The sequence below is a fragment of the Choloepus didactylus genome, chromosome 5, assembly GCF_015220235.1.
Source record: "Choloepus didactylus isolate mChoDid1 chromosome 5, mChoDid1.pri, whole genome shotgun sequence".
Lineage (NCBI taxonomy): Eukaryota > Metazoa > Chordata > Mammalia > Pilosa > Megalonychidae > Choloepus > Choloepus didactylus.
In genome coordinates this window covers 47,350,956-47,370,162 of record NC_051311.1, presented here as the reverse complement: position 1 = coordinate 47,370,162, position 19,207 = coordinate 47,350,956, and the positions used below count along the sequence as shown (strand labels likewise).

General features: G+C 42.0%; 2 protein-coding genes across 2 annotated transcripts; one reads left to right on the top strand and one right to left on the bottom strand.

The window, feature by feature from the left end:
• The first annotated feature begins 8,150 nt into the window (after positions 1-8,150).
• Positions 8,151-9,095, top strand: LOC119535275 (olfactory receptor 6V1). The gene has a single exon (XM_037837731.1). It carries the CDS (start codon positions 8,151-8,153, stop codon positions 9,093-9,095), a length of 945 nt encoding a protein of 314 aa, XP_037693659.1.
• Positions 9,096-18,052: 8,957 nt separating this feature from the next.
• Positions 18,053-19,000, bottom strand: LOC119534714 (olfactory receptor 6V1-like). The gene has a single exon (XM_037837338.1). The coding sequence runs from the start codon at positions 18,998-19,000 to the stop codon at positions 18,053-18,055; it is 948 nt and encodes a 315-aa protein (XP_037693266.1).
• Between the last annotated feature and the right edge of the window lie 207 nt (positions 19,001-19,207).

Here is a 19,207-nt window from a genome sequence, read left to right as displayed (position 1 = left end):
TGGATGTCTCTTTGGCAAGTTTCAAAAACTTGAGTGTGTTTTTGCAAACGCCTCTTCAGGAAATAAGAAATTGTTTTTGTACACAGGAAGAAACCTCCCTGTAGAGCCTATAACAATTTTTTAAGTGTACAACATCTTCAATGAAAGTGAAAAGATCTCAAGATAGTACATGATCATGAAAGAAGCATTAGAATTGGAATTATGAAAACTGAATCTAATTCCTTTTCATACTTACTAGCTGTATGATATTCAATGTGATCCTCACCCCTCTGGGTCTGGTTTTTTTCCATCTAAAATTGCAGATCATTGACCTGCATGATGTCTAATTTTTTCCAAATCTAATTATGCAAAGTCAAGGAGCAAGGAACAGAAATGGAGCTATTTCCTGAGTCATCTTAATTAAAGACTGAGATGTGTATATGGTGCAGGATTTATACTTTCCGTAGCATAGTAAATAATTTAACTTGTATGGTTAGTTTGAACACCATAAGTACATGGAGCTTTGAATGGGAAGTGAGATCTGGTGGGTTTGTACAGGTAGGGGTGAAATCCCAATACATCCCAAAGTGATTTGGGTAGAGAAAAAAATGTATTTGTGCCCCCCCACCCCCCACTTGAGGAACTGGAGAAATATGCAGAAAGGTTGGACTTCCCCACCTGGGATATTACTGATATTCTCACAAACATTGAGGACTATCAATTTAGTAGGCCAAGCCCTCAACCTGGGGCCTGCCCTTATCAGGCTTGTTACTGCAAAGGAGAAGATAAGCCTACTTATGATTGTGCCTAAGAGTCTCACCCAGAGAACCCCTTTGTCACTCAGATGTGGCCTATCTCTCTCTAAGCCCACTCAGCAAGTAAACCCACTGCCCTTCCCCCTCCATGGGACATGACTCCCAGGGGTGTAAATCCCCCTGGCAATATGGGGCATGACTCCTGGAGATGACCCATTGTGAGACTGAGAAAATCTTCTTGATCAAAAGGAGGAAGAGAGATGAAACAAAATATGTTTCAGTGGCTGAGAGATTTCAAATAGAGTTGAGAGGTCACTCTGGAGGGTATTCTTTTGCCCTGTATAAATATCCCTTTTTAGTTTTTAGTGCATTAGAATGGCTAGAGGGAAATAACTGAAGCTATCAAACTGCAACCCAGTGGCCTTGGTTCTTGAAAATGATTGTATAACCATGTAGCTTACATGGTGTTACTGGTGTGACTGTCAAAAACCTTGTGGTTCCCACTCCATTTACCCAATGTATGCATAAATGAGTAGAAAAATGGGGAGAAAAATTAAATGAAAAATAGGGTGGGATGAGGGGTGGAATGTTTGAGGTGTTCTTTTTTACTGTTTCTTTTTTTTTGGAGTAAGGAAAATGTTAAAAAAATTGATTCTGGTGATGAATGCACAACTATATGATGGTATTGTGAATAATTGTGCACTGTGGATGATTGTATGGTATGTGAATATATCTCAATAAAACTGTATTAAAAAATAAAACAAAACAAAACCCTTGCCCTGGAGGCCCTGCATAATTTGTAGAAATAGTTCTCTCTACTGCTATCTCATGTCACTCATCACCTGTGCTTCACTCTGTGTTGTCCAGAAACACTGACTTTCGGTTCCTTCAAGGACCTTAATGCATGGTGCTCCATCTCTTGGAGGGTTAACTTCCATTTCCACTCAGCTTTGCCTGAATAACTCCAGATATATCAGTTAATGATCACAGTCTTGGAGAAGCTTTCTCTAACCTCTGCAGACATGTTCAGATTGCTTGCCAGGCCCTTTACAAATACTCTTGTAGGGGACTCTGTGGTGCACTGCCCTTGCTTCAGGGACAAGGTACTCGTTCCTCTAGCCACAGCTGAGGCTATCCCCCCCAAAATGTCCTCAGTCAAATGGAAATGCCTTGCCCAAGATTGCAGCCCACATCCGATGGCTGGTTGATGCAAGGATACAAATGCCAAGCACCCATGTTTCAATTCAGGACTCTATTCAGGACAACTCTGAAGAGCTCTCCTAACCACAGAATTTCCTTTGGATTGGTTGAATTCTCTCTTGGAACTTGATGGCAATTTTCCTGTTCCTTCTGCTTCAACATCTTCTCCCTCACACCTTTATGGGAATTGTTTTGAAGATAACCTCCAGACCTTATTTTCTTTTAAAAACTCACTATTTGTATTTATATATGTGTGAATGTAAAAAATAACTGTGATTCACAGCTGTTCTAGCTTCCTAATGCTGCCAGAATGCAAAACACCAGAGATGGATTGGCTTTCACAAAAGGGAGTTTATTTGGTTACACAGTTACAGTCTTAAGGCCATAAAGTGTCCAAGGTAACACATCAGCAATCAGGTACTTTTACTGGAGGATGGCCAATGGTGTCCGGGAAACCTCTGTTAGCTGGGAAGGCATGTGGCCAGTGTCTACTCCAAAGTTGTGGTTTCAAAATGACTTTCTCCCAGGACATTCCTCTCTAGGCTGCAGAACCTCAAAAATGTCACTCTTAGTTGCACTTGGGATATTCGTCCTCTCTCAGCTTCTCCAGAGCAAGAGTCTGCTTTCAATGGCCGTCTTCAAACTGTCCCTCATTTGCAGCTCCTGTGTTTTCTTCAAAGTGTCCCTCTTGGCTGTAGCTCCTCTTCAAAATGTCACTCTCAGCTGCACTGAGTTCCTCCTGTTTGTCAGCTCATTTATATGGCTCCAGTGATTTAATTTAGACCCACCCTAAATGGGTGGGGTAATACCTCCATGGGAATTATCCAATCAGAGTCATCACCCACAGTTGGGTGGGGCACATCTCCATGGAAATACTCAAAGAATTACAATCTAATTAACACTGATAGCTCTGCCCACCCAGATTACATCAAAGATAATGGTGTTTGGGGGGACATAATACATTCAAACTGGCACAACAGCTGTTCTTATTAATTTTCTGATCTTTAATTTTGAGTAAGATTGAGCAATTTTCATATTTTCAAATGCTATTTATTACTTTTTACATTTAAATCCATTTGAACAACCTGAAATTTATTTTGTTGAAAGTATGAGGTTAAAATCATAGATATGTTTTTCCACATATCCTGAAAATTCAATAAATACTTTAGGATAAAATGAAAGGATGGAGGAAGGAAGGGAGAAGGAGATAGAGAAAGCTATAGAGAGAAGGGAAGGAGGGAGAGAGGAAGAGGGGAGGGAAGGCAAGCTAGGATAAAGTCCAAATCAAGGCATCATCAGGGCAATGCTTTCTTCTTGAAGACTGGCATTCTGGGGCTGACTGCCAGTCACCCTTAGTCTTGGGATTCTCTGTCACATGGCAATGCACACGGCTGACCAAGACCTGACAGGTAGACAAACCTAAAGCACTCACTTAGCCTCTAAGTACAGTGACTTCTTCTTGAGGTGCTCAGGTTAAGACATTCATGTCTGCAGACTCCTGCACTTTTTGGCCCACTCTGTGATATGATATACACAAGCTGTTGTCCTTGGTTAGTGTCTTGCAGATGGCAGTGGTAAACACAGCTTTGTGCACAGCTGGGAAGGGGGGCCACTGCTGGGCAAGTGACACCACAAGCGAAAACATCTCCAATAGTTATGTCGATGTCCTAAATAAAGGCTCACCCTGTCTCCCTACAAAGCTCAAGGCAGCAACATTGATGTGATGCTGGAAGGCAGGAATGAAGGATTTCCTCTCAAGGATGAGTGTTTATCCAACACATCTCAATGTTTTTGGTTTCTTGATGGTGCTTAGAATAGATAAAGTCACCCAACTGTGGGAGATGACTCTGACTGGATAATTTCCATGGAGGTGTTGGCCTGCCCATTGGGTGGGTCTGAATTAAATTACTGGTACACTATATAAGATCAGACAGAAGGAGTGAGCTTGCTATAGCCAAGAGGGACACTTTGAAGAAAGCACAGGAGCTGCAGATGAGAGACAGTTTGAAGACAGCCGTTGAAAGCAAACTCTTGCTCTGGAGAAACTGAGAGAGGACAAATATCCCAAGTGCAACTAAGAGTGACATTTTTGAGGAACTGCAGCCTAGAGAGGAACGTCCTGGGAGAAAGTCATTTTGAAACCACAACTTTGGAGCAGACACCAGCCACCTGCCTTCCCAGCTAACAGAGGTTTTCTGGACGCTATTTGCCATCCTCCAGTGAAGGTACCAGATTGCTGATGTGTTACTTTGAACACTTTATGGCCTTAAGACTGTAACTGTGTAACCGAATAAACCCCGTTTATAAAAGCCAATCCATCTCTGGTGTTTTGCATTCTGGCAGCATTAGCAAACTAGAATAGCTGTGAATCACAGTTATTTTTTACATTCACACATATATAAATACAAATAGTGAGTTTTTAAAAGAGCTCTTTTCATCTCCCAAGCTCATGGCTCAGGCTTACAAGGATTTCTCAGGCCTCATGTTAGATAATCTCATTTAAATGAACAAATACGAATTCCAGCAGAATTTAAAGGGAAGGGGGGCTTGAGTTATTATGTCATTTGAGATACAGGAAGGAGATCAAGGAATGTTTGTGAACAATGGAGATGAGGGAGGCATACTGGAGCTGGGGCATTGTGGGAAGGGAGAAGTCCATGGGCTGCTGCATGACTCTGCATGCTCCAGCAGAGTGGAGAAGGTGTTTGTGAAGCCAGGAAGGGAAACCACGAGGAAAAAAAAAAATGGTTTAAATCTCAGAAAAAAAGCAGATATAAAGGAGAAACAGAAAGGAAATGATCAGCAAGAAGATAAACAGGGCGGAAGTGGGAGGGGAGGCAGCAGGTGAAAGAGATGGCCGGGTTGAGGGATATGAAGAAATTGCACGGGAACTGTAAAAAGCAAGGGAATAGATATTTCCCTAAAGGCTCCAAAAAGGAATGCAGCCCTGCCAAAACCTTGATTTTAGTCCATAGCATCCATGTTGAACTTCTCACCTACAAAACCGGTAAGATAATAAATTTGTATTGCTTAAGACACCAAATATGCAGTAATTTATTATAGCAGCAATGGAAAATTAATACAGTCATAAAGATCAATACAACACCAGCTTGCACCCTTATCCCTCAATTCCCAATACATATTGCCTCCAACTCCACTTTGACCAGCCACCTTGTCTGCCTGCCTGAAGCGCCTGTTAATAAGATGCTCTTTTTCTCTACCCATCATTCCCTTTTCTACCCAGGATGACCTAAACTCCTTCTTTGCAGTTCCAAGTTCAGGGCCTACAGGAAGATTTCCTGGCCAACAGCTCCCAACTCTGGCAGTTCTTAAACTCAGGGCCCATTTGCACTAATTTCATTGTGAAGCTTTTGCTTGATATCTCTTTAGCATTATTTTTGTGTGTTGGTGCAGGTGTGGTCAGGCTTCAGTTTGGTGGCATCCACGAAATCTGAACATCTCTGAGGTGAAGGACTATGACCCAGAGATTCCTGGGGAACCTGATCCCTGGAGGGGGCAGGTACCAGAGTCCCTTCACCTTTATCCTTCAGCTTTATGTGTACATCATCTCACAGGAGTCACATATGTGCCCTTCATTCTGGACATTTGCTAAGATGTATCTACCAGGGGCCCTGCCTCTGAAAGTCAGATATCTGCTCTCAAACTTACTCTTTTGATTCCCTAACTTCTCCAGGTGACACTTTAGAGCCAGCAGACAAGGGGGTTCTGTGTTCCAGGGCCTACATACCCTGATTTCCCAGATCTCTAATCCCTAGGTCAGGAAAGGAAAAAAACAAGTCTCCAAATGGAAACTTTGGGTTCAGCCTTGGCCATATACACAACTCGCCATGATTTTAGTCCAGCTGGGGGAATTCCCTTATATTTTTCCATGATCTTGTGTTTCTTCCACTGTCCTATGAGGAAAGGAAATGGGCCAGATGACAGGCACTGGCATGAAACTGATCAGTGTCCCTCAACTGCTTAGGGTCCAGGTGGATCCTAAGGTCTCTGTCTCTTTCTTCATTCACAGATGTTGCCTCCCCAGAATGGAAGACCTATCATCATTCTAAGGAGTAGCAGCAGCTTCTTATAAGTCCCCAGAGGGCTCCTTGCTTTCATGTCATTCCCACAGAGATTGCTAGACTGGAGTCTAAGTTTCCTATTCAGCCTAAATTTATCTCTAAACACAATCAAGAAACTGGAAGCTTGGAGACATGGTGGATAGAGAGAATCAAGAATGCTCGTCCATAAGAGAGAAGAACAGAAACAGTCCATTTCCCTTCTGGTCTCCTGAAGGACTTCATTCCCACCTTCTAGCCCCACATCAATTTTGCTACCCTTGACTTTGTAGAGAGACAGAGTGAGCCTTTAATTAGGACATCAACTTAAGCATTGGGGATATTTTAGCTTGTGGAGCACTTGCCCAGCAGTGTTCCTCCTCCCAGCTTTGCACAAATCCCCTGTTCACCCCTGCAAGTTGTAAGATACTAATCAAGGGCAAAGGCTTGTGTTTCTCATGTAACAGAGTGGACACAATATGCAGGAGTCTCCATGCATGAAGGTCTTAACTGGAGAAGTCTGAGAAGAAGAAACTGTTTAGAGGCTAAGGTGAGTACTTTAGATTTGCCTTTCAATCAGATTCTTGGACAATGCAGACATAAAGAATGGGCTAGAATTTAGATATTGCTGGGTATAGACTTTAAACTTAAGGTTTGTCACTAGGATAGATGCAGGGCTGCTGGGGAAACAAACTCTCTTCTTTAAATTGGAACACCATTGTGGGTGGCCAGAACACAACTTCAAATGAACCTTTTACTGGGCCAGAGAGAAACCCAGAATATATCTATACACAATTTGCTTTTTCTGCTCCTGATAGTTTGTGCTGCAATACTTATTTTTCTTTGAAACATGAAATGATTTTTAAGTATCTGTAATGAACTGAAAATCTAAAGAACAGCATAAAACTATGGAGTTATTCACACACACAGACACATGCACACACTCCTTCCACACACATACTGACTCTAAAGTAAAGTGGAAAAATGATGGGCAAAGAAACAGTTTCATTGGCAGCCATAACAATAAGAACAATGACAGTAATCACAACAGCTGTTCTCTGAGCACTTAGTGTGTGTAAGATACTGTACTAAGTAGTTGACTCCTTATCTGTACAATAGTCCTAGAAGCTAAGTACTGATTTCTAGTATTATCTATTTCATTTTGTAACTGAGTAATCCAAGGATCAGAGAGGATTAAGTTATTTGCTTATGAATGACAGTAAGCCAGTGTTAGAACCAGAATTCAAACACAGGCAGTCTGATTCCATAGCTTATTATCCAAAACACTCTATGAGAGAGAGGGGAGACAGGGAAGAGCGGGAGTGACCCTGAAGCATCAGAGCTTGGCATTAGGCAGGGTGGTGTCTCTAATGTCATACAGCCTTCCTTAGGGCGGCAGCCTGGATTCTGAGGCTTATCTCTCCATGACCTCCTGGGTCCTTTCTGGTATGATCTTTGCAAACACTTAGCAGATGACCACCCTCAAGGAAGCTAATTTATTGACTCAAAACTCTGACTTACCACTAATTTCATGATCACTTCTGGAGAAAGGTGAATGAGTGAGGATCCTCAACAGAGAGAGCCCAGAAAGACTTGCAGGGACCCTGTCAAATGAGTCTTGATGCACAGCCTCTGGGTCATAACACAGACAACCAGCACCATGTTAAACTTAGGGGCTTCTGGGTGACCCCCACTAATTATGCCTGTTTCTTTCCATGTTTCCCTTCCCTCCCTCTCTGTTTCAAATTCTCCCTCTTCCATTTTTTGTTTTTCCCTTCCTGCTTCTCTCTGTTTTTCTTTTGTTTCCTTCTTGACTTCTCCCTAAATGTCTATGACTGTTTTTATGTTGTCTTTTTTACTCAGTTCCTTTCTATTTTTCCTTTCTCCTTATCAATGACTTTCTATGTTCTTAACTTCTCTCAGCTCCTAACTGTTTCTCTATGAAACTCATATTCCCATTGTTATCTTTCTTTATCTCTCTCTCTCTATGCTTTCAGTTTAAAGCTTATTGCCTTCTTGCTTTTCTCTGTCTCTCTTTCTGTCTCTGTCTGTCTCCGTTTCATGGTCAGTGGTTCTTTCTCTATGTCCATGTCTCCATATCTGTCTCCCCATCTGTGTCTCTTGTTTCCCTTCCATGCCAAGACCCAGTCCCTAAATCATGGCAAATCTGAGCTACCCATCTGAATTTCTCCTCATGGGCTTCTCCTCTTTTGGTGAGCTGCAAGTTCTGCTATACGGGCCCTTCCTTGTGCTTTACCTTCTTGCCTTCACAGGAAACACCATTATCATCATGATGGTCATGGCTGATACCCATCTACATTCTCCCATGTACTTCTTCCTGGGCAATTTTTCCATGCTAGAGATCTTGGTGACCATGACCACTGTGCCCAGGATGCTGTCAGACCTGCTGGTCCTCCACAAGGTCATTTCCTTCACCAGCTGCATGGTCCAGTTCTACTTCTACTTTTCTCTGGGCTCTACCTCCTTCCTCATCCTGGCAGACATGGCCCTTGACCGTTTTGTGGCCATCTGCCACCCACTGCGCTATGGCATGTTGATGAGCAGGCCTGTATGTGTCTGGCTGGCAGCGGCTGCTTGGGCAGCTCCTTTCCTTGCCATGGTACCTACTGTCCTCTCCCGGGCTCATCTCAATTACTGCCATGGCAACATCATTAATCACTTCTTCTGTGACAATGCTCCTCTGCTGCAGCTTGCCTGCTCAGACACGAGCCTACTGGAATTCTGGGACTTCATGATGGCCTTGGCCTTTGTCCTCAGCTCATTCCTGGTGACACTTATCTCCTATGGCTACATCGTGAGCACTGTACTACAGATCCCCTCTGCCAGTGGCCGCCAGAAGGCTTTCTCTACATGTGGCTCTCACCTCACCCTGGTTTTCCTGGGCTACAGTAGCACCATCTTCCTGTATGTTAGACCTGGCAAAGCACACTCTGTGGAAGTCAACAAGATCGTAGCCTTGGTGACTTCAGTCCTCACCCCATTTCTCAATCCCTTTATCCTTACCTTCCGCAATGAGCCAGTCAAGGCAGCTATAAGGGGGCAGATGCAGAGGTTAAAAGGCCTTCCTAAGGAAATACGATGAGCCAGAGGACCTGGTCAGGCTCAGATAAGTAGTTCTCTGAGGATACAGAATAACGGGTTGTGTGGCAAGACCACTGTCAAGTTTCTTAAGCTTTATTCCTCTGTGTGCCTGAGTGATACCTGCAGTGAATGCTCAGTGCTACCCTGTCTGACCAGAAGCTCCCATACACAACCATGGAAGTGCCTCCCAGATCCACTCGCAGCTAAAAGAACTCTGAAAGTAGAGGGAGTCCTGGGAGTCAGGAGTGGGGCTTCCAGGAAAGGAGAAGTGTACAGGCATTCCTTTCAAAGCACAGCAGCCAGGAAGTGTTCTCTGATCTAGAAATATTATTCAGTCCCAGTAATGAGTATATGCGTGTGTGTGTGTGTTCAAGGTGCATTTCTTTACATTTCAGAAAGACAAAAAAAATGGGGATCTGGGTTCAATATAGGCCCCGTTGCTGATTGTGTTTGCCATGAGTACTTGGGCTACATGGAATTAAGTTGAGGAACAATTCTTACCAAAACAAAGCAATTGTTTTTCAATAATGAGGTGATTTCCTTTTTGTTTAGATGCACTTCACCCAAATTACAGGATCTCTTTTGGCTCCCAGTTTCGGCTTCTGGTCCAAATTCTTGCTTCTCCTCCAGTTATGTATTAGGACAATGAATGGTGTTTGCAGTTTCTGTTGAACCAATTTACTTCTTTCTATAATTTCCATTTCCTTACCACTTCGAAGAATAAACATTTGTAAAATAAATGAAAGGATGATTGATACATTAAAAATAATTCTTCTTATATTATCTTTCATTTGCCTATCTCTTTACACTATACAAACCACTTTTAAATATATTTTCCACTTTGTTTTATCCTCATAGTGATCAATTAAATAAAGATTCACTGAGTACTCATCATGAGCAAAGCATTCTGTTCAGCATTGGCCATCAATCATAAAAGAAATGTGGCTTCTATCCTCTATGAGTTCCCCATCTAGTGAGATAGAAGAAGTACAATTAATTCTAATGCACTTAATACATTTCAAAAAAGGAAATTTTCTGCTTATAACAGAGTTCCATGGGAATCCAGAAAAGAACTTCTGATTTTTTTATCTGCAGCCAAGTTATGTTTCTAGACACACTAATGGATAAGAGAACCATGGCTGAGAGGAAAAACCAACTGGTTAAAGTGGTGACAGAAGTGACACTAGATTCTGGATCTCCAAACTTCTTTTCCATCTCTCCATCCTCAGAATTTCTTTCCCCATGTGGATCAAAAGTTGGTTTAAGTAAAAGTTGGAATCACCTGGATCTGAAACATTCAATTAGCCTCCTCTAGCCCCTGGCTTAGTATGCATCTATCAAGTTTCCAAGTTCATAGACTTGTAATAACATAGTTCTAGTAATCCCTTCGTAACAGTAAGTTTATGTTCAGTGTCCATTACTTGAAAAAACACATATTGACAGAACACAACTATAGATTGGATGCTACTTTTAAAGATTTTGATTTTATTTATCAAAATAGTATCCACATGCTGAGCTCTTTGTGTATAACCTAGTGGGTCTCTGGAACTTTGGATATCTGTGTGACACCTGAGAATCAGAGCTAGAGTTCAGCAGCTATGAATGTCAGTATTACCTCATACAAACTGTTAAAAAAAAAAAAAAAGCTGAAAAAGAGTTCAGACTTCAATTAGAGATATGAATGGAGCAGATCTGGTTAAGACTAAGGCAAATCAGGCCAAAGGGTAAAGGACAATATTGACTGTATCAAACAACTTCAACTTCTGTGTAAGATCAAGGGAACAGATGTTTATTTGGTGCAGGATCAATATTTTCTGTAGAACACTAAATAATTTAACTTGTCCCATGTTGCCAAGGAGATTTACACCCCTGGGAGTCATGTAATTGTAATTGTTTATTCAAACACCATAGTTACATGAAACTTTGAATAGGAAGTGAAACCTGATAGGTTTGTACAGGTTAATGTGAAATCCTGATACATTCCACAGTAACTTGGGCAGAGAATAAAAATGTATTTTGCAGGGTCCTTCTGAGGAACTGGAGAAAAATGCAGAAATATTAAACTTCCCCACCTGGGTTATTACTGATGTTCTTGCAAGCATTGAGGATTACCTATTTGGTAGGCCAAGCTCTCAATCTTGGGGCTTGCCCTCATGAAGCTTATTACTGCAAAGGAGAGGCTAAGCCTACTTACAATTGTGCCTAAGAGTCTCCTCAGAGAACTTCTTTCATTGTTCAGATGTGGCCTCTCTCTCTCTCCCTCTAAGCCTACTCGGCAGGTAAACCCACTGCCCTCCCCTCCATGTGGGACATGACTCCCAGGAGTATAAATCTCTCTGGCAACACAGGACATGACTACTGGGAATGAGCCTGAAACCAGCACTGTGGGATTGAGAAAATCTTCTTACCAAAAGGGGGAAGCAAAATGAAACAAAATAAAGTTTCAGTGGCTGAGAGACTTCAAATGGAGTTGAGAGGTCACTCTGGAGGATATTCCTATGTGTTATATAGAGATCCCTTTTTATTCTTTAGTGTATTGGAATAGCTAGAAGGAAATACCTGAAACTGTCAATCTGAAAACCAGTAACCTTGATTCTTGAAGACAATTGTGTAACTATGTAGCTTACATGGTGTGACTTTGTGATTGCAAAAACTTTGTGGCTCACACTCCCTTTATCCAATGTATGGACAGACGAGTAGAAAATGGGGATAAAAATTAAATGAAAAATAGGGTGGGATGGAGGGATGGAATGTTTTGTATGTTCTTTTATACTTTTATTTTTACTTATTTTTATCTTTTTTTGAGCAATGAAAATGTTTAGAAACTGATTGTGGTGATGAATGCAAAACTATATGATGATACTGTGAACAATTGATTGTACACTGTGGATGATTGTATAGTATGTGAATATATCTCAATAAAACTGAATTTTTAAAAAAATAGTATCCACAAACATTTGAAAGATAGCAAATACTTACACATGCAAGAAATAATTTTTCAGTCCATTCATGATGTTAATTGCATGGTGAACTCACAATTGATCTGGTTAGTAGACTATACAAGGTCATTTGGCCTAGTCATATAGGAGGCAATAGTCTTACCACTCCACAAAAATAGCTTACACTGAAACATAATTGCAGGAGGATAGGATAGCAAGGTTGCTTTTAATACCCAGAACTAGTTTAATATAGGCAGAATCAGTGGTGAGATTTCATGATTCTAAAATTCCTGGCCTATCCCAAAATATCTTCCCCATCTACCTTCCATTTGTCTGACACTCTTGCCCCAGAGATATAGACTTCTAGTAAGCAACTATTAGAAATACAGGGTTCTGAATAGGCTAACCCAAAAATCCATTGCCATTGGATTTACAGATTCAAATCTGTAAATCTCAGAGGGAAGCCAAAAAGTAGATTTATTAGAATGGAAGGAATAAGGAGCAAGAAATTAGGGCTATGGAAATTTTGATGAGGGAAGATGAAGGAATCAAATCATTTTTCAAATGAAAGTCAGGCCTGGGTCCAGTAGTGTCTAGTAGTAGCATGCAGAGCTTACATACACGGGATTTGGGGAGTGTGGTGAAGTGGAACGTACTGTAAGGCAAAGTTGGGAAATTTCACAGTGTTGCCTGTAGTAGACTATGTTCATAGCAATCTGGCTCACCAATGTTTTTGAGCTTTAAATTTCTTGATGTAAATATGCTTCTTGCAATAATGCCTGCCAAAGGAAAGGTGGTAGTAGTCTAAGGAGATATTTAACCACTGACTGTCCAGTTGTAGCATTTGCTGATTTCAGCATTTGCCCATTTCCATGGTATCAATACTCCAATCATGGCCAATTTCAAGGTACCAACGTGACATCATTGAACTTGAGAATTGGGAAGAGTAGCTCGGTAGCACACCACTACACAGTATTTCTACCATACGGATACAAGTTACATAAATAACTTCAATAGCATTGATAAAAGTAAAATGCAGTAAAATAAATAGGAGTTTTATGTTTTTATTGCCTTTGTTTTTAACATAATTTATTTCACTGTAAGATTCTATTATTTAATTTTTAAAATGGCTATGTTTAATTCCTGAAAATTTAACAATCATTTCTCAAGAGGGCCCCAGAACGTTATGGTAGCATTTTGCCTCTGGGTTTTCACTTAAATAGCGTTCCCCATTCAATTTAGCATCTTTGTCATTCTATTTCCCTGTGTTGGGCAAGTGTCAGGTTCCATTAAAGCAAGCCTCATGGTATCACTCTTATATCAGAATTATTCCTAAATGCTTTCTGAATGTGCTTGTGTTACTTACAAAATTGAAGGCAATAAAATTTCAGCACTAGATGTACATAGTGCCTAGTTTGAATACAATATAATTACCCTAGTATGCAAATGTTTCCACATCAATGTCCAGCTGCACTCACTTTGAAGTTTGTTGCAATCAGATACGTCCTGTTATTTTAATGAGTGGAGCATCTTTCAGAGGACACTTACAAGTCCCTTGGGACACTGGTCTGTTTAGTGAAGATACCCAGGACCACTCTCCAGAAATTAATTCTCAGTTAATTCAGTCTCTCCTTATGTTGGCTGCCTAAAAAACATCCCATATTATGTCTATGTCATTTTGCACATTTGGTTGCCTCTCTCTGGAATTTACTTTTCCCTTTCTCAGCCTGTGAAACTGCTCTTCATACATCAAAGCTCAATTCAAATACCACCACCTTGGAGAAGACTTTTGAACTTGACTAACTAAAGAGAACTAGGCACTCCACCCCCCTCTGTTTCCAGAGTGCTTTGCATATTATAGTGTCTGTGGTTGAATTATGTACCCTAACAAACACTTGTTCTTCATCTTAATCTACATTCCTGTGGGTGTCCATCGTAAATAGAACCTCTTGATGATGTTATTTTTAGTTAAGGTGTGGTCAGCTAAAGCAGAGTGGGCCTTAATCTGGATTACTGGAGGCCCTGTGAAGAGAACCCAGCAGTCACAGAAACCAGAAAGGGGAGGACATCACCATGTGACAGGAGATGGAATAGAAGCCAAGGATCCCCAAGGATAGCTGGCAGCCAGCTCCAGAAAGCTACTGTCTTCAAGGAGAAAACAATCCTTGCCAATACTTTGATTTTGGAATTCTCCTAGTCTCAGAACTGTGAGCCAATAAATTCCCATTGTTTAAGCTAACCCATTGTGTGATGTTTGTGGTAGCACCTCTGGCAAACTAAGACAGTAACTACCATATAGTTTTGTCTCTCCACACTAAATTTTGAGGTACTCAAGTTAGGCACCAGGTCTTATATATCTTCATATCTCCTGTGCCTAGAACATAGCGGGCATTCAATAAATGTTAGCTACCTTCAATGAGGTTTGTAGATGAATTTATAATATGAGCAAACACTGTAACCTAAAACATGGAATGCTACTTTAGTTCATGTTAATAGAAGTGTAGTAAACAAAGCAAAGGAAGACATTGTCCCACTGCATATTACCTCAGTTAGTTGTCTGAACCAATATTGCATTCAGTTCCAAGCCCCAGAAAATAACAGGGACCAGAGGAAGCAATGTGGATGTGAAGAGGTCTGAAAACTGTTCAATGGTAATATCTCCCTTGTGAGTCTGAATGTTTCATAGAAGACTGCGTAGACATATTCAGTCATTTGATAGTATACCTATGTAACTCAAAAAGGTAGAATTTGGACAACTGGTGAAAATTAGATAAAATTATAATGAAGCTTGATGTAAGGATTTCATCTTAAAATTTAGAATTATGCGACAAAGGAAGGGGCTGCCTCACAGAGTTGTGAGTGGCCCATCTCTGGACTTGGTTCAAGCAAAGACTCTACATAAACCTGATAAAAAAGTATTGCCATAAGGACTAGTACACTCAGGGGAAGTGGGCTTGAATGATCTACAACTCCATTCCAATTCCACAAAGCTGTGATTCAATTACATCATGACCCTAAATCTTGGGGGACTTTCATAACAGTCACTTTGACTTAGAACTGGAATAGCAAGATTCTTCCAGAAATTTGGAAAAGTCTATTAAAATTAAAATTTTGTTCTTCATTATGTTTAGCAAGTTATGTCTCTCTGACATTGTGCACATTGAGGGCCCCTGTCACATCAAGACAAATGTGTGGGACAAAAACTTCTCTAGGTTGTGCTTACACAGGATATATCCTCCCATCACTAATTCTAACAGCAAGTCAGAGGCTGGACAATTTTACCAAAGTCACTCAGGAAGTTTAAAGTCAGACCAGATGAAAGCTTCGGGGGCCTAAGTCCTGGTTCCTGTCTCCAGAAGTAAGACCGGGAGAAAAGTCACTAAGAAAGGGTGACTCTGATAAAAACAAATTCCTCTTCCCATGTCCTTGACAGCTTTGAGACTGTGAAAAGAGCTTTCTTACACAATTTCCTGATTAAAAACTCCACCAGCAAAGTGTTTAGATCAGTACTTCTCAAACATTAATGTGCATATGAATCACCTAGTGGGGGATGTTAAAATGCAGATTCTGATTCAATAGGTCATCAATGGGGCCTGAGATTCAGCATTTCTAACAACTTCCCAGAGCATGTGGATGCCCTCCCAAGGATCACAGACAAGTTTGTTAAGAGTATCATGCCTGTGTGATGCTGGTTGTGATTCCAGCGATTATTGTGCAGGTACAAGTTATACCTTCCCAAACTGACCAGTAAGAGACCCCACTCCTAAAGGAACACTATGAAAAACAGGCAGTAGACTGTTAAGGCTTTTGGTTATTTTTAATTTTTTAAGAGGGGAATGTGCAGAGATGAGCAAGTAGCAGGAGGGAGTCTCTCAGGAGGAAAATCTGAGTGGGTTTATGCAATGATTATTTTAGGTGGAGAAGCTGAAGGAAAGTGTTTGCATATCAGAAGGAGATAATTGCTTTCCACTTAGTTCTTCAGTTTTTCACAAAGTTTGCAAGGAGAGTAAGTAATTAGCCCCTTGAGAGGTGAAGGAAAGAAAGTTCTCAGGATGAAAAACTGTTTTCCCTGCTGGCTTTTACAGCAGAATCAGAAGTATCTCCCTACTTTTGGCAAGGCCCACAAATGGGAAAACATCTTGTGGTAGTTTAAAAAAAAAAAGCTTAATTAGGGATCAAGCTCCATGGGTGGTTACAAGAGACTGGTGCTTCTAGGCTGCCTATACTGGTATATGGGGATGCTATCCCTCTTCCCTCAGAGCACTGGCTCTGTGGGGTGGCCCCTACGCTATGGTCATCCACATTGAGAATTGTGACTGGTGCCTCTCCTCTAGTTATCCTGTGAACAGAGCTAGCTTCAGAAGTAAGAGGAAGTTCACACCCATTCTTTGCCCTGCTTTGCTAACCTCAGCCCAGTTCAGACTCAGTCTGGTATAAGAAAACAGACCCCAGACCTATCCCTACTCCCACCATCTTCCCATGACTTTCTAAGTATTCCCAGACTCCCAAGGAATGCCTTCTCTCATTTGCTTCCCCACCACCCCCCTTCACGCTCAACACCAGCTCTATTCCACTCCCTCTCCCTCATCCAGACTCTAACATATTTGCTTTGACATCCCATGAGCCTGACAATCTCCTGATCAGGCTGTTTTCAGGAAACCTAACCTCAGAGGATCTAAGCAACAGGTCCTCCTGCAGGGACATGTATCTAAGGTTCTGTGGGAGATGAGTAGTGGCCGATGTGAAGGGGAAGGCAGTAAGTCTGAGAGAAGTGGCCAGCTTTCTCCTTCCTCTTAAGTGCATGGGAAGAACAGATGTCAGACAGGAGATGCTTATGACCTTTCTGCATAAGAAGCCTGGGAAAGTGATATCCAGAGAGCCATTTCTATTTAACGGCAAAAGTGGGGGACTGGAAGAGAGAAGTGGGCAGCCCAGGTGGGAGTGGTGCACCTCCTCCAGGAGCAGTCCCAGAGAGGGGGGAAAATGAGAGGCACATAGTTCCTTCTGGGTTGGGGGTGCCAGGCCTCTCTCTCCTATGTAGAGAATATCCCATTTTGAGAATCCCAACCTGAACCCTGAAGCCAGTTCCTGAGAAAGGTACATGTCATGGCCCAAGAGGGCTTTTGTTGCCAAACGACTGAAGAAAGCACCAACACGTTCTGAGACATGAGCCTTTATTATGAGGCTTACCTACAGGGTGGGGAAGTTGAGTAATGTTGCCCTGAAATCAGAAGCTTCTCTGAATGGATTCAGTAGGTGCTCCGAATGGTGGCAAGTTCAGAGCTCAACATGGAAATGGTCTGCACTTTAAGGGTTATAAGCTAGTTATAAGGGCTTGACCTTCCAATGGGTATGAGAGCATAAGGCAGGGAGCAGTGTCATGCAATGTAGGGAGGGATTGATTGTAATCAACAGGGAGGAGGGGAGGATTATAGATTATATTGTAGATAACAGTATCTCAGGGAGTCTCAGGAAGGAGGTAGTTTTGGGTATAGATTACATTTAGCACCTGATATTACAAGGAGAATAAGTCAAATCTTAACTGTCCTAGGTCAAGCAGACTGCTGTGTGCAGTCTTCAAAACACTTGGGGGCCAGGGGCTCCCACAGTGCACATCCAAAGCAGAAGTTACAAAGAACATAAAGGAATATAAGCAAAGCCATAGAATCAGACTGGGGAGGAAAGATTTTAATAGCACATTTTTATATTAATAGGTGTATTTACTGAACTCTTATTATGCATCACATCCTGTACTAAGAGCTTTACTTGTATTATCTCATTTAATTGATGTCATACCACCATTTTTACTCCACAACTCCCTAGAAATGATCCATTCCTTAATTCTCTCAGGCTCACAGATGCTTCCTTTTGAAGAACTCAAATGACGTGTGATCATTAGTTCCTTCTGTAGTGCAGAAGCAGCAGCTTGCATGGGGGTGACAGAGGGGGCAAGAATAAAGGAGGTGGAGTACCTGGGTGCCCACCTGTAGGGTGGCTTGACAGGTGCTCTCTACCCCTTTCATCTGTGGACTGCTGGGTTTCCAAGGAGAATCTTCTTGGTAAAATCCTTAATGACCTCCTTGACCTTCTCATTCCAAAAAGTGAAGATGAAAGGGTTAAGAAAAGGGGTCACCACTGCAGTCATCAAGGCCACCATCTTGTTGAGGCGTATGGAGTGTCCCTTGCCTGGCCTCACATAGATGAAAATGGCACTGCCATATCCCAGAACCACCACAGTGAGGTGGGAAACACAGGTGGAAAAGGCCTTCTGACGCCCAGAGGAGGAGGGGATGCGCAGCACTGCAGTCACAATGAGGATGTAGGAGACCACAATAAGCAGCATGGTGGTCAGCACAAAGAACAAGGAGAGGAAAAAGTCCATACGCTCAATGTGGTGGGTATCTGAGCAGGAAAGCTTGAGGAGTGGCGCAGAGTCACAGAAGTAGTGGTCAATGACATTGGGACCACAGAACCAGAGCCGTGTTTTCTGCAGAGTGGGAGAAATGATGGAGAGGAATCCTATCGCCCAGCAAGCCACCACCAGCTTCACACAGACTGGACCATTCATGATGGTTGGGTACTGGAGAGGGAAACAGATGGCTACATAGCGATCAAAGGCCATGACTGTGAGGATAAGGAAGGTGGTGGAGCCCATGGAGAAGTAAAAGAAAGACTGGGTCAGGCACTCAGCCAGGGACATAGTCTTGTGAGTGGAAAGCAGGTCTGCCAGCATCCTCGGAACTACTGTAGAGGTGACCAGCATCTCCATGAGGGAGAAGTTGCAGAGGAAGAAGTACATGGGGGAGTGGAGGCGAAAGTCAAGACACGTAATGGTGATAATGGCCAGGTTCCCCAGCATTGTCACCATGTATATCAATAGGATGAAAGCAAACAGGAGGCTCTGGAACTCATGAAGATGAGAAAATCCAAGAAGCACAAAATCACTGACAATGCTGTAGTTACTCATTGCATGTGATGCCCGTTCTCTGTGCTATCTGTGAATCCAGGGAATCTTAGAGGAAATTGCCATCATCCTCTCTCTTGGGTATGCTCCCTGATGGCTGGCCTGACTCCCAAGTAGATTGGTCTTTGTACATGGTTAATCTCAGTATCCAGAAGACACACTCCCAAAGGACAGAAGTTTCCATGGTGCAAAGAATAGACTGGGTGTGAC

Bases quoted from the DNA above. Each gene is read 5' to 3' on its own strand.
- LOC119535275 (XM_037837731.1), top strand. From the start codon at position 8,151: ATGGCAAATCTGAGCTACCCATCTGAATTTCTCCTCATGGGCTTCTCC.
- LOC119534714 (XM_037837338.1), bottom strand. From the start codon at position 19,000: ATGAGTAACTACAGCATTGTCAGTGATTTTGTGCTTCTTGGATTTTCT.